We start from the raw sequence: 14,355 nt of genomic DNA on the forward strand, positions 1-14,355 counted from the left end.
GTCGAAGCAAAAATAAAAAAGGAGCAGAGATGGAGAGAAGGGAGCGAGGGGACAGAAGGAGAAAGAGAAAGAGAATAGAACAGTTATGAGGGGATATTAGACTGATTTCAATAAGCAGATGAAGCGTCCCCCCCCCACCACTCACACACACACCCATACCCCCCCCCCCCACACCCCATGTTCATCTCAAACGGCACATCTGGTGTGACAATGGCACATCGTGGTGAGAGGCTGAGATGACAGCCAAGGAGGAGAGCAGTAAAAACAGCCTGACACTCTCTCTCTCTCTCTCTCTCTCTCTCTCTGGCTCTCCCCACCATTTCACACAGTGAAACACACATAAACACGCGTCCTCTCCCTCATGCACACACATATAATGTATCGTTGCTGTCGGGCTGAAACCTCATATCTCCTTTTTTTTTGAGTTGCGTAAATTAATGCCAATGCTACGCGATCATACTCCAGCCAGCGTCACGCAAAAGCGCCAAAAGTAGCAGATACGCATGTTTTGGACATGGGTTTACCCCCGACAGAGCTTACACACGTTACGTACTGTATGCATACCCATGTGTGCTGATCATGCTTATATCACACACACAAACACACACATAAACACACGTTTGTATGAATATACTTGTGAGAACATTGACATTTTAGGACAGAGATTTTATGAATGCCAACTTTTATAATTTTCTGGCAATTCTTTTTACCCTAACCCTAAAGCCGAAAATAATCTAAAACTCTTTTTTAACCATAATAACAACCATTTGTCTTGTGAGGATCAGGGCAGCGTTTCTCACAATGTATATTTCTCACATTCTTCTCTACTTGTGGTGCCATTTAGCAGACAATAGCAGACATGTATTAGTATAGTATTCTTTTTACCCTAACCCTAAAACCGAAAATAGTAGATCTACAAGGTCACGACGCATCACGCTGTAACACACTGTGAGCTTTAGATCAGCATTTTTTTGGGTGCGTGACACTGCCACGCAACTAAGTATAAATCAGGCATAACTCTAACCCTAAATCTAACGTCTAAATGTCTAATGAATCCCATCCCTAACCCCACCCTTATCTTTTTCTAATTGTAAGCCTGACTCTAAAACTCTTTTTTAACCATAACAACAACCATTTGTCTTGTGAGGACCAGGACAGTGTTTCTCACAATGTCTATTTCTCACATTCTTCTCTACTTGTCGCGGCATTTAGCAGACAATAGCAGACATGTATTAGTATAGTATTGTACAAGTACACACACACACGCGACAAGGGCGCTCGGGTGGCACAGTGGTAAAGTCCCTGCCCACCACCACGGAGGTTGTGGGTTCGAATCCACCGTGGTGCATCCGGCTTTGTCGAGCGTCTACACGAACACAATTAGCCGGTGTTCGGTGGGAGGGAAGCCGGGCGGGGGAGGGTGATATTGGTCATTGCACGTAATCCTACGGGTTGGGGCCGGCACCTGTCAGATGGGGGAGTGTTGCGTGGGAGGAGTAGGACGAAAGCTCTATGTCCTCCTGGTGGGGGCTCCTCACTGGCAGATTATTGAGTCAATAGGATACGACAGCAGCGTCAACACAGAAATGTGTGTGGGGAGGAATCAATTGGTGAAAATGACTAAATTGGGGAGAAAAAGGGGTAAAAATGAAGTGGCTACTCTAAATTTAAAGTAAAAAAGAAAAGACACACCCACACATGCACACACTTGTGGGCAGCCGGTCACGCACAAGCACACGTGTTCTGGCTACGACAAGCAACCCATCTAGTGGAACATATACATGCACACATTACGGCTCTATGTCTTTCTATACGTCTCCTGCTCCCCATAAAACACATAACATCTGGATATGCCGATGCATGTCTTAAATCTCCAGGCGTCGTCTTTGTCTGAGTAAATGAGAGAGCACTTGCCTATAGGTATAGTATAGCTGTCCATATCGTCACTGTCGAGCAGGAAACCTCTTATCTCCATATTCTAACGTTTTGTGTTTCGTCGTAAATTAACGCCCTACTTGATCATACTACAGCGTCACACAAAAGCAAAAGCAGCAGATCTACAAGCTCGAAACGCGTCGCTTTGCGCCGCGTTTCGAGCTTGTAGATCTGCTACTTTTGATGCTTTTGAATTTGAATCCTGAAAAGTAACAGTTTTGGACATGTATGAGGTTTCTACCCGACAGAGACAGAGTTATATTCTCTCGCTGTGTGGATTCAAGTGCCGTTCATGCTAAACAGCACGATTGAGACTCGTCGACATCCCACATCTGCCATGCATAACGTTCAAATCGTATATAAAAGGGAGTGTGAGTTGTATTTTTTAAAATAAGTAAAACATAAGTGTTAAATAGCTGTATATTCGGATAGCAATCATTGCTGTAGAGTGTTTGTTCATCCCCATCTCTCTCAAAAAATAACATTTTCAGGATGGTACGCCAATTTCATCCAATCAGAAGAGAGAACTCATACGGGATACAGGATAAACAAGTGAAATTGGAAGTGAAGTGACAAAATTGGAATTGGAACACTATAAAACCAAAGCTGATAAATGGTGTCTCTCTCCTGATTGAATGAAATGGTGGTGGTGGTGACCTACCTGAACATTTATTTTCTGTTTATTAAAGAGCTAGAGAGACGGGGAGACACCTAGGCTGTTACTGAATAAACACTGTACCATAACACTATATACAAATTAATACTTATCAGAATATAGAGCTTACATTTTTATAAGAAAAGCCTTTTTGTTTTAACCAAAGAATATCATTTAAAACGGCACTTTTGATATTTGAAGTTGAGTGGTGATAATAATAATAATAGATACAAATAGGCAGGAAGCCTGTCTGACCTGTACATGCTCCAGTGTGTTGACCTCAGTGTCCATCCCAACGCAGCCCTCTGATTGGATGTCCACAGTGACCATTCCTCCGGAAGCAAGGACTCTAGCCAATAAAATAACAGAGACAAGATTTCTGTCGGTCAAGGAGCAAAACGCACACAGGAATACACACGCACACACACGGACAGATACATTCAAAAAAGCCAAGACAATAGATATTGGTTCTCAATGTTACGCTCTGTGGACCACCAGGGGTCCCAAATGGACCCTTTCGGATCTGTAACTTTTAGAGTGTAAAAATGGGAAATTCTGAAAATTAAATCTGGCAGGGGAATCCATTATGAACTGATGTCCGGGTGTTTGGACTATTAACTGTTTACACAACAAAAGAGTTGCTGTGGACTACAAACTGTACCACTCTGTAAAGAGTTGCTGTGGACTACAAACTGTACCACTCTGTAAAGAGTTGCTGTGGACTACAAACTGTACCACTCTGTAAAGAGTTGCTTTGGACTACAAACTGTACCACTCTGTAAAGCAGCTACCTGGTGGGGTCAAGGGTGACTTCCTTTGTACAGTTCCTTTGCGGTGGGACCGTCTGGAAGTGTACGGCCTGCTGCACCATCAGCCCTGCATCCAGCACGCCAAAGCCATACCTGTACAACCAGGATGGAGACAACACAGAATGAAGTGGTGCAACTCCACAATGTACAAATACTCTGTTACAAGTAAAAGGCCTGTATAGAAAGAAAAGTATTTGGCATCAAAACATACATACAGTACAAAAGTAAAGGTTTTCTAAAATAGTGATGCGGCGCGTTGTGAGCTTGTAGATTGGCTATTTTCAAATGGAATAGGACTTAAGTGGTTAATGCATGCTTTGTAATCCTATATGAAAATTGGCACTCTGACTCGGACGTAACCATAAACAAACCCGATTACAGGCCCATATATAGGCAGGACCACGGCAACGTCACTCTGACTCAGACATAACCATAAACACACCCGATACGCCTATATATAGGCAGTACCACGGCCATGTCGCTATAACTCAGACATAACCATAAACACAAACTCTAGATATGAGGGTCACGTAGTGGCCTGAACCTCTAGTGGCAATAAAAGGGACTAGGACTGACAAAAAGGGTACAGGTACAGAGATCTCCATATATGGGCATAAAACGGGTACTCTGACAAAGCCCCCGACAGATAATATTTTCAAAAGCGGCCCGACAGCTTTAGCAGAGTAACTAGTGCTAAACTAGAGCTGTCAAATAAATGTAATAATATTTGTAGTAAAATAATATTTGCCTCTGAGTTGCAGTGAGAGAGTATAAAGGACTTCACACCACTGACAGATTGTCATGCACACTCACATGTGGGGTGTGTTTGGGTCTGTGTGTGTGGTGGCCATGCATGTGTCAGTGGGTGTGAATTAACCACATGAACCCTATACGGCGTCCATATTCTGTTTGAAACATTCTGCAACAATAGCAGATCTACAAGGTCAACGTGTCACCTTGCAACCTAGCTCAACCATCGGCTATTTGAGGTGAAGATATTTGGTGTAAAGAGAAAAAAGGAGGGGGGCCTAGTATTGACCCGTGGGGGATTCCGGTCAACTAAGTATATAAAGGGTTTATGTGTTAATGGTAGTAGTGGAGGTGAGTCATAGTAAACGTTGGTTTGGGTGTTGGTTACGTGTGCGTTTGTGTGCATGTGCGGGAAGCAGCGTATGTGAGAGCCGGCCGCTTTCGCGTGGGCGAGCCGAGCGAGCGAGCGTGCTGCAGGAGCAAAGAGAGAAAGCACTTAATGGCCGTGTGACTCGAGGAAGGCAACAAGTCATTTATACAGGGAGATGAAGTTGTCCCGTGTCACCGCCGCTTCCCGTTCTGTCCTGGCTGAGGGGCTGAGGGACACTGTTTGCACTTGCCTGTAATTGCCTGGAGGATTGCCTCTGAACGATGTGCCATCTCATGGACGGTAATCAAGCCTCATTATTCACTCTTTAAGCACCCGGATCCGGAGGAAGCCAGGAACATAATGGACCACCCCTCTGTTGGATTTTGGCTTCACAGCCACTGCTTTCTCCCTTCTCCAGCCCGAATCATACAGTACTTCATCTCTATCCCTTCCTTTCTCTCTCTCTCTCTCCTCTACCTTAGTCCTCCTCCTGCATTACAGCTACGCCTCTTACCTTCTCTCCCCACCGCTCTCATCTCTCACCCCCCCAGAAAATCCATCTCTTCTCCAGTAGTCAGTGTTTTCTTCCTCTTGAAATTCTCCTTCACGCCTCCATCTTTCAACTTAAGTCCCCCTCCATCGCTCTGAATCTCCCGTCTCTTAGCAAAACTCTTCTGTGCGCCGGCTCTCCTCCCAGTATTTAGTGTTGGGGGTGGAATCCCAGGCCTTTCTCAGATTCACCTTAATTCTTCCCTCCTTGCCTTGGCCCTCGCTTTTTTTCCTCTTCGATAACGGCTCCAATTTCTTTCTTGCTGAAATCACAGTAGCTTTTTTTTCTAGACAAAAGCAAAGCACTACGTTACAACAGCCTTTCTCATCCCTGCACTTTGGAGAACCCAGTGGGGGTGACAAAGAGCTAATTTCGGCCATTATTACCATACAGACCCTTATGCTGTTAATCTGAAATAAGACCAATTCATTATGGTGATGACGGGGTCTCTCTCTCTCTCTCTCTCTCTCTTTCTCTCTCTCTTTCTCTCTCTCTCTCTCTCTCTCTGTGTGGCAGCAAGAGAGAGAGTTGGGAGAGGAGGAAAGGAAAGATCGATAACTCAATCTGCTGCTCTGCATGGGGCACCCCCCCCCCCAACCCCTCCTCTCTTGTGTCTCAGTCTGTCTGAGGAGAGGCAGAAGCCAACATGGTCCCCCCCTGTCCCACCAGCACAATCAATGGACACAATCTAATCAGCCACCATCACCACCAATGACTTTTAGCATGCACGACCAAACCCTAATTGCATTAGGCAGAGACAGGGGGAGGGAGGGGCGTGGCGTTTGTGGCTGGGCCTGTGTGCTGGTTGAAGTTCAAGGTCAGGCTCATGGCGAACGCGATAGGGGGCCAAAAAAACATGGTTGAAGAATTGATAAATAAACTTGTGTAGGTTTAACCCGTTTCTGATAGCTCTTGTGAAACGAATGACTGGGAAACAGACAAACAGGGAAAGACAATACTTTCTGGTGTGTGTGAGGAGGCACACACCAGTTTGAAGGACAGTTTCAGTTCTGTAGTCGTACACAATACAATGCATTACAAGACTATACGCTTCCACCTATTGTGTCTTTCCACTAAGAACCCACATCTTGCCATTAGGTTTGTATACCACCTCACACCAAAAACATCAAAGAGAAAACTAATTTGCAGAGAACAGCGCGGCTGCAACAAGGGTACACAGTAAAATCCTCAGCATTTGTAACTCGGAGAGTTAAATGAACGCTGAGGATTTTTTACTGTGAAACAGAAAACCCAACGATGCCAACAATAGCGGCCACAAAAAAACTAATGGCCTCCATCGTGGTTTGCCTCCACACACGGGGAGACAGCAGTGATGCTCAGCCCTTCCCATAAAACAGGAACCGCGTGGCGACCAGGGCTCGCCACGCTGCTCCCTGTTAGTGATTAAATATACCTTCCACACCCCATTCCCCTTTCCAGGAGCGCTTGCACCTATTAAACCCTATAGCCCCAGCAGATCGATCCGGACCTGGCCCCGGCCTCTACAGCCATAAACCCACACAAGACATATATCTGATAGAGAAAGCTGTGGGAAACAGGTTTACCCACTATAGGACATGATGGAGATGACAGATTTTATGTCCCGCAATGTCAATGAAACGCCACAGCCAAAGCTGAGATGCCTTTTCGATGCCGGGAAACCCTCTTTTCGCGGGAAACTCCTCATCCCTGACTGACCTCATACAGCTTGCAATGGCAAGGCATCGAGAACACATGAACCTTGCAGTATCCCCTCATAAAAATATGAGCGGGTAGGTAGACAGACAGAGAGACAGAAAAACAGTATGAAGTAGTATTTAATTTGTAATCACAAATACATAATTTGTTTTTTTTTCAAGAAAAACACTCGATGCGATGTGACGTTGACCCCTGACCCTGCTTCATGATTGGTTATTCACACTGAATTAGCCAGTGTTGGATAAACAGAAGGCGTCCTCTCTGCTGTCCTTTACACTCTCCTCTCCTCTCCTCTCCTCTCTGTTGTGTTCCTGAGAGTATATTATTTTCGGAAAGGCCACCAGATATCTTCCTGTCATATTGCTATCCTGCCAAACACTCCATTTGAATAAAGACAGAGAGGAAAAAAAAATGTTTGTTTCTGTGTGGGTGTGTAACCGCACGGATGTGACGGGTATAGTAGTGTTTTTGTGTGCGTGCGTGTGTGCACGTGTGTGCGTTTTTTGATTGATGGGTCAGTAGATACAGCGGGGCTTACTGTGTGTTGTGTGTATATACGACACACACACGGGCCCGCCCAAAGGGACAGGGGAAGTAGAGCGGTGAGCGTCCTGCAGGGGGGGCCGTCTCTCCCAGTGGGGGTGTGCACTGCAGCAGGCGAGCAGAGGGGCGCCCGCACCCCCCCCCCCTCCCCCACCCCCACCGCGCTACGGGGAAGAGGGACCCCGCGCTCGCTCCGCTCGCAGCCTCCGCTAATGCATAATTCATGCTAAGTAGCAATTTTGATGTTTTGCTAGGGGGGTAGAAAAATACAAGAAATTTCAAAATACAGTTCTAACCCTCCTCAACCCCACGCTTTTCTCTTCCCTCCGTTTCGGAGTTAATTCATGTTGCAGACACAATTAGCTGACGGCGAGGTTTTTGGGGGGGATGTTAAAAGTTGCTCTGGAGTTGCAGGTGCAAAAGAAAAAAGAATGTGGTCATGCTTTAAAGGGTGACCCACCCTGTGAAGGACACAAGGTCCTTACTGGACTATGATGATATTGCATAACATTTCATAATGATCTCCATATAGTGTCCCTATGTGACGCCGACGTCAGAATGTGAGAGAAACACTCAGGGACAGGACTTTATGCGTTTGATATTCATGTTATACTATTGGGAGTTATTATAGCATATGCTAAATGGCATCAATAACTTGGCCTCTTTGAAGGGACAAACAAAGGATCCGGGTTAGGGTCCAATGTTTTGTCCCCCCGAGTCCCTGTGTGAAAGGAAAGACGCATGGGACCTTGAGGGGACTTTTGCCAAGCTTTTAGCTCTGCACTCACTCAATCTTGTTTCCCCCTGTCTCTCTCTCTCTCTCTCTCACACACACACACACACACACACACACACACACACACACACACACACACACACACACACACACACACACACACACACACACACACACACACACACACACACACACACACACACATAAGGGCAGTAGACATCTAAAAGGGACTGTACTTTGGTGCGCGTCCAACAAAAAGCTCTCTGCTGAATTTCATCCTCCTCTGAATCTATGTTTGAATAACACTCGAGCTACAAATCAAAATATGTTGGACGGTGAGAGTGAGGTCATGGGGTATAGATCACCGTGGCTTTCCAGTGGAGGAAGTCTCTCCTTGTGGAGAAAGAGAAGGGGACGGTCGGGGTGCTGTTTGACTGATGGTTGTAGGAGGCTGAGGGGCCGTTTTGCTGCCCGGTTCTCTCCAGGGACCGTGCCAGTGCCAAACCCCTCATTTTCCTGCCCGCCATATATTTCATTAGTGTTTTAACACTCTGCGAGGTAATTCGCTTGACATTTCCAGGACCACGTTTTTTGAGTGCTACTCACTTATTGTTGCTCTCTCTGTAATTTAAAGTCTGAAAGACATTTGCCAAATGCACCTCAAAATATATATTTTAAAAGCTCTTTCCCCCATAAATGAGCGCTCGTCTTTGTTATGCACTTCCCCCGTTAAGATCTATGGACTATATTATGAGACCATAAAAGAATCACCTAGACCGGTACAATAGTATATCTTACATTTAACAATAAAGCAAACAAAAGCTGATTGAAGCGGCATACGCGGTATTTCATGGCAAAGCCCTGTGGGTCTCAGTGGCACTGATATAATTAAGACCTCTTGTCTTAATTACTTAATAAGCCTAATTAGATACATTTCTGAGCAGCGGATTTGGCTGTGAGAGAGATGTAAATCTGGGTAATGTTAAGTCTGTTTGTTATTTCATTTAAGTCCGAATGTTAATGAAATTAGCGCATTAGCCTATACGACTGGGACAAAAACGAGCCGGGATTGACCATGGGGCTAATAATAACACTCATTATAAATGATAAACGTTCAGTTTAACTGATAAAAGAAAAAAGAAATATGAATTAAAAGGCTTAAAAAGAAGACATAAAAGAGAACACAGATACAATTGTAGGAGAACACGTGTGTGGTTTGTGTTCCATGCATCGACCATGGGCCAACTGCTCCATTGTGTTGTTTTTTATGTTTATCTGTCATTGGTCCAAAGCCAGATGTGGAGAAGAGAGTGAGTGGGGGACCCCGGGTTCAGCTGATGAGGGGGCCCGCTATGTTACGGCCACGATAAGCAAGCAAGCAAGCAAGGCCCGCGTCCACCAATCACGCGGGAGGCTGCTGCTGCTGCCGCATTCTCGGCCACTTAATTAGAGGTTGTTGGTACCACAGAAGGTGTCACCAACCTTTTCAGAACGCCGAACAGATGGTGTCCCCTGTTTTTTTGAGGTGCTGCCAATGCCCACTCTGCAGCTCCTGGGAAAATGACCTAACTCGCAGGCAGCTGCTTAGTGCGGCTTGAGTGATTCTTTACAGCCACTTCTATTGGGGGGGGGGGGGGGGGGGGGGCTTAGCAGGACGTATACTGCTGCAAATAAGGGGTAAAGGCAGCCACGACCATAGGTCCCTGGATAGTGTCTCGTTGTGTGGAAAAATAAATTTGGTGGCGGAACGACCACTGTGATGATGACTGTGTTTTTTTTTTAAACACTGTGTGCAAAAGAGGAAGGAGACGCTCCCGACCCCGGAGATGTTGGCGTCTCCCATGTTATGTTGGGGTGTGTGCATGAGCAACCTTCCCACTGCCACTGGCAGATGGTGTGAATATCAACAGAGAAAAGGACCCGGAGAAGGGCCCGGCAGAACAAAATAGTGAAAAGGGGTTCCTCGACACTTACAAAGGGGCCCCGTGAAGAGGTGACGGGGGAGTGGCCTTCGTCCTAATGGATAAAAAAAGGAACGGAGGGGGGGGGGGGGTTTCTAGCGGAGGGCATTCGCCACCGAAGGATAGAAAAGGGTGATGGAGAAAATGTGAGGGCATGGCCGCAGATTGGATATGTGAGGAGGCAGGGGGTCGAGGGTTTAACACGCTTCGTGCTGCGTGGACAGAAGATCGGCTGTCACTCTTTTAGTTGGCCTCGCTCTCTGCCTGCATCACACCAACGGAGAAGAAGGTGGCAAGAAGAAAATGCTGTAATTGGATGACGGAAGCACATGCGGGATTGAATCCATTAAAGATATTTTCTAGTCAAAACATGATTCGGTAGTATGTTCTAAAGCAGAAGACCCTCATACTGTATACATTTTATGCACGCACGCGCGTGCGCACACACAGACACACACACACTCACGCACACGCACACACACAGTATATACTGTATGTATGTGTACTATATGTATGTACTGTATGTACAGGATGGATAGATAGCTAGACGGACAGACGGACAGAGAGTATATGAGAAGAAGTATTTACTGTCTTTATTCAAATGAAGAGAAGAGAAGAGAAGAGAAGAGAAGAGAAGAGAAGAGAAGAGAAGAGAAGAGAAGAGAAGAGTAAAGGACAGCAGAGAGGACGCCTTCTGTTTATCCAACACTGGCTAATTCAGTGTGAATAACCAATCATGAAGCAGGGTCAGGGGTCAACGTCACATCGCAGTCTACCATCCTCCCACCATCTTTTTCCTCCCGCTCCTCATCCTTAGTCGTATTAAGTCCCTAATCAACAGGAGAATCCATTTCTCCATTTCTCCTCTCTCTCTCTCACACACAGGCACGCACGCATGCAAGCATACACGCACGCACACGCACACACGCACACGCACACACACACACACACACACACACACACACACACACACACACACACACACACACACACACACACACCTCACTTCCTCTTAATTAGCTAACAATTACCCACATATAGATCTATTTTCCTTTCACAGGAAACAATATCATTGCATAGCTACTCTAATATTAAGTGATGGTATTGAAGGTGGGTTTGTTAGTCTGTGAATGAGGCGTATCTTTAATTACCCGGGACTCTCTCTCTCTCTCTCTCTCTCTCTCTCTAGTAAAACACACGTATACAGTCCACAGGCTCACAGGGTAATTGGCTCGGCAGCGAAAAAAGAGGAGGTCTGGATAATTAATTAATCTATCTGGCAGCCACTGTGGCCGGGCAGAGATGAGAGGCCGGTTTTACAAGTCCACCAGGGACAGACGGAGGGAGAGAGAGAGAGAGAGAGAGAGAGAGAGAGAGAGAGAGAGAGAGAGAGAGAGAGAGAGAGAGAGAGAGGAGGCAGAGAGAAAGCGCCTCTGCCCTTATACGATCTATGGCCTTGTGTGAAATGGAAATGGCTTCCCAGAATGCATTAGGTGTGCGCGTGCACTTGTTTTTTTTGTTTTTCTTTTTACCACAAACACACACACACACATGCACGCACGCACGCACGCACACGCTAATTGCGCAATCGCCACAACCGCACACCATTTCTCACAGACAATCAGGCACAAGTGCACGGCACGCACACGCTAATTTGCAGAGTACTGCGCAGCTATTTAAAGAGGATACAGACTACAGTACAATCCTCAGTGTTAATTTATCCATTTGTAACTGCAGCTTATGTCTAACCTCACACCTGCTGCTATGTGGATCTACCGACCCGCTGGCACTCTCTTACACCTTATGACTAATGCAGTGGTTCTCAACCTGTGGGTCGGGACCCCCAGGGGGGGTCTCCATATGATTTTGGGGAGGTCCCCTGATGACAGTGAAGTGACAATTTAAAGACCTTTTTAATACCAAAAGAAATTTAAGACAAATAAAAGACCATTACTGCATCAAAAGTAATCAACAAACTTTGAACCCCAGTTCAAATATGATTATTTTGGGGGGTCACAGCCTGAAAAACTGGTCTAATGTCATATCTGCTGCTCCATTTGGTCACTCTATACTACAGTATGTCTAATCGCATGTACATACCTGCTGCTATGTGGACCTACAGATCTGTTGTCATTCACCTTATGTCTAAATGTAAATGGTATTTATGAATGGTAAATGGTGCATTCATTGTATCCAAAGCGCTTTACATAGATTGTGCATTACATTCACCCATTCACACACACATTCATACACCGATGGCGGAAGAAACCATGCAAGGCACCAACCTACAGTTGGTACTCATCGGGAGCAATTAGGGGTTCAGTGTCTTGCTCAAGGACACTTCGTAGGGGCTGCCGCCCCTACACATACCTGCCGCATTGTTATGAAACAGTAATTACATTACATTACATTACAGTCATTTAGCAGACGCTTTTATCCAAAGCAACTTACAATAAGTGCATTCAACATAGGTAGGGAACGAAAACTATACTAATCACCAGAAGTCTTAAGTGCATTTTCTGCAAAAACAAGCAACCAAGAGTATACCTAGCGCTAAGGTAAAAGTGCAATATATCAGCTACCTATTTCCTTAAACAGATGAGACAAAATAGCTAAATCAAATGAGCAGGAGCTAAAACAAATAATTGTATCGACTAAACAAGATCCAATAAAACAATACAACAATACAACAAGCGTTCGTACAACTAGTTAACAACAAGTAGGCCAGGCAAAGAGGAAGGGTAGTGTTTCCTGAAGAGGTGTGTTTTCAGCCTGCGGCGAAAGATGGGCAGTGAATCTGCTGTCCTGACATCAGTGGGAAGTTCATTCCACCACTGTGGGGCCAGAACAGAAAAAGGTCGTGACCGTGTGGATCGGCCAGAAGGACCCTCTCTGCCCCCCCCCGCCCTTTCTTTCTTTCTTTCCCGAAAAAAGCAAAATTATGGAGCTTGCACAAAAAAAAGGTCCCCTACTGATTTACACCTGTAAACCTGTGAACGGATTCGGAGTCTCTGACAGCGTACCAAATCCCGAGTCCATTTGGTTACATTTGTAAGCTGTCAAGAGTTAAATGAACACAGAGACTTTTACTGTGGCCCCCAGAAACCACTCCAATGCGATCACTGGAGGCAGAGTGACAGTGAAGTCAGGACTACTGTAGTCCTATCTGCCTGTTTGTCAGTCAGTCAGTCTCTGGGAGGCAAGTGGAAATGTGTGAGTCCCCCCCCCCCCCACCCCCCCACACACACACACACACACACACACACATTTTCACAGTGAGTCCATGTTACTGGTTGTCAGATCTAACAGCTCTTTCTGGGTGGAAATACTGTATATAACACACATACAAACACACACATACGGAGGCACGCGCTCACGCATTAGCACATGCGCGCGCGCACACACACACACACACACACACACACACACACACACACACACACACACACACACACACACACACACACACACACACACACACACACACAGCCGAGGAGAAAAGTGGCAGGTACATCATGTCAGTAGCAATATAACAGCGGATGGAAGTGGCAGGCACACACACAAACACACACACACACACACACACACACACACACCTCGTGCGTTAGCACAAACTCACAACACACCTATTCTGGCATGTGCGCACCAATCCATACAAACATGCATTACACACACGCACGCACGCGCGCACGCACCCACGCACCCACCCACCCACCCACACACACACACACACACACACACACACACACACACACACACACACACACACACACACACACACACACACACACACACACACACACACACACACACACACACACACGCATCTTCCGCCCTATAGCACATCTGAAAACAGACAGCCATAATTCCCATCTGCACTCTGCAATACACACACAGAAAGCTTGAGAGACATGAATCAGGTATAAATGGCTGCCTGGCAGTGAAGACCTCAGAGAGAGAGAGAGAGAGAGAGAGAGAGAGAGAGAGAGAGAGAGAGAGAGAGAGAGAGAGATGCTGTAACCTTGTCACGCTGCAGGTCCTTTAAGGTTGCCGTATTTGACCTGCCTCTCCTGGGCTCTGTGTGAGTGACGCCACGGCTAGTGGCCCTGATAATCTAACAGATAACTCATGCTTAGCCGCTCTCTATCAGTCTGACAGATACAGACAAACAGATAAACAGACAGACAGACAGACAGACAGACAGACAGACAGACAGACAGACAGACAGACAGACAGACAGACAGACAGACAGACAGACAGACAGGCCTAAATACACAGGATGGGTGGCAAAGGGACAGTTTAAAACCTTCAGCTAAGGGGAGTGCTGAGCTGAAAAGAAAGTAAAAAT

At 46.0% G+C, this 14,355-nt stretch overlaps 1 protein-coding gene across 1 annotated transcript in view; it reads right to left on the reverse strand.

Annotated features, from left to right (window-relative positions):
- Window positions 1-14,355, reverse strand: part of LOC311041854 (endoprotease bli-like) — a gene marked incomplete at both ends in the record, with an annotated part of 263,748 nt that overhangs the window by 34,864 nt on the left and 214,529 nt on the right. The window contains 2 exons of the mRNA XM_084052339.1: window positions 2,846-2,939; window positions 3,382-3,492. Coding sequence (XP_083908465.1) covers window positions 2,846-2,939; window positions 3,382-3,492 — 205 coding nt within the window. The remainder of the gene's footprint in view (window positions 1-2,845; window positions 2,940-3,381; window positions 3,493-14,355) is intronic.

The sequence above is a fragment of the Gymnoscopelus microlampas genome (genome assembly GCF_963454915.1).
Source record: "Gymnoscopelus microlampas genome assembly, chromosome: 3".
In the NCBI taxonomy this organism is placed as follows: domain Eukaryota; kingdom Metazoa; phylum Chordata; class Actinopteri; order Myctophiformes; family Myctophidae; genus Gymnoscopelus; species Gymnoscopelus microlampas.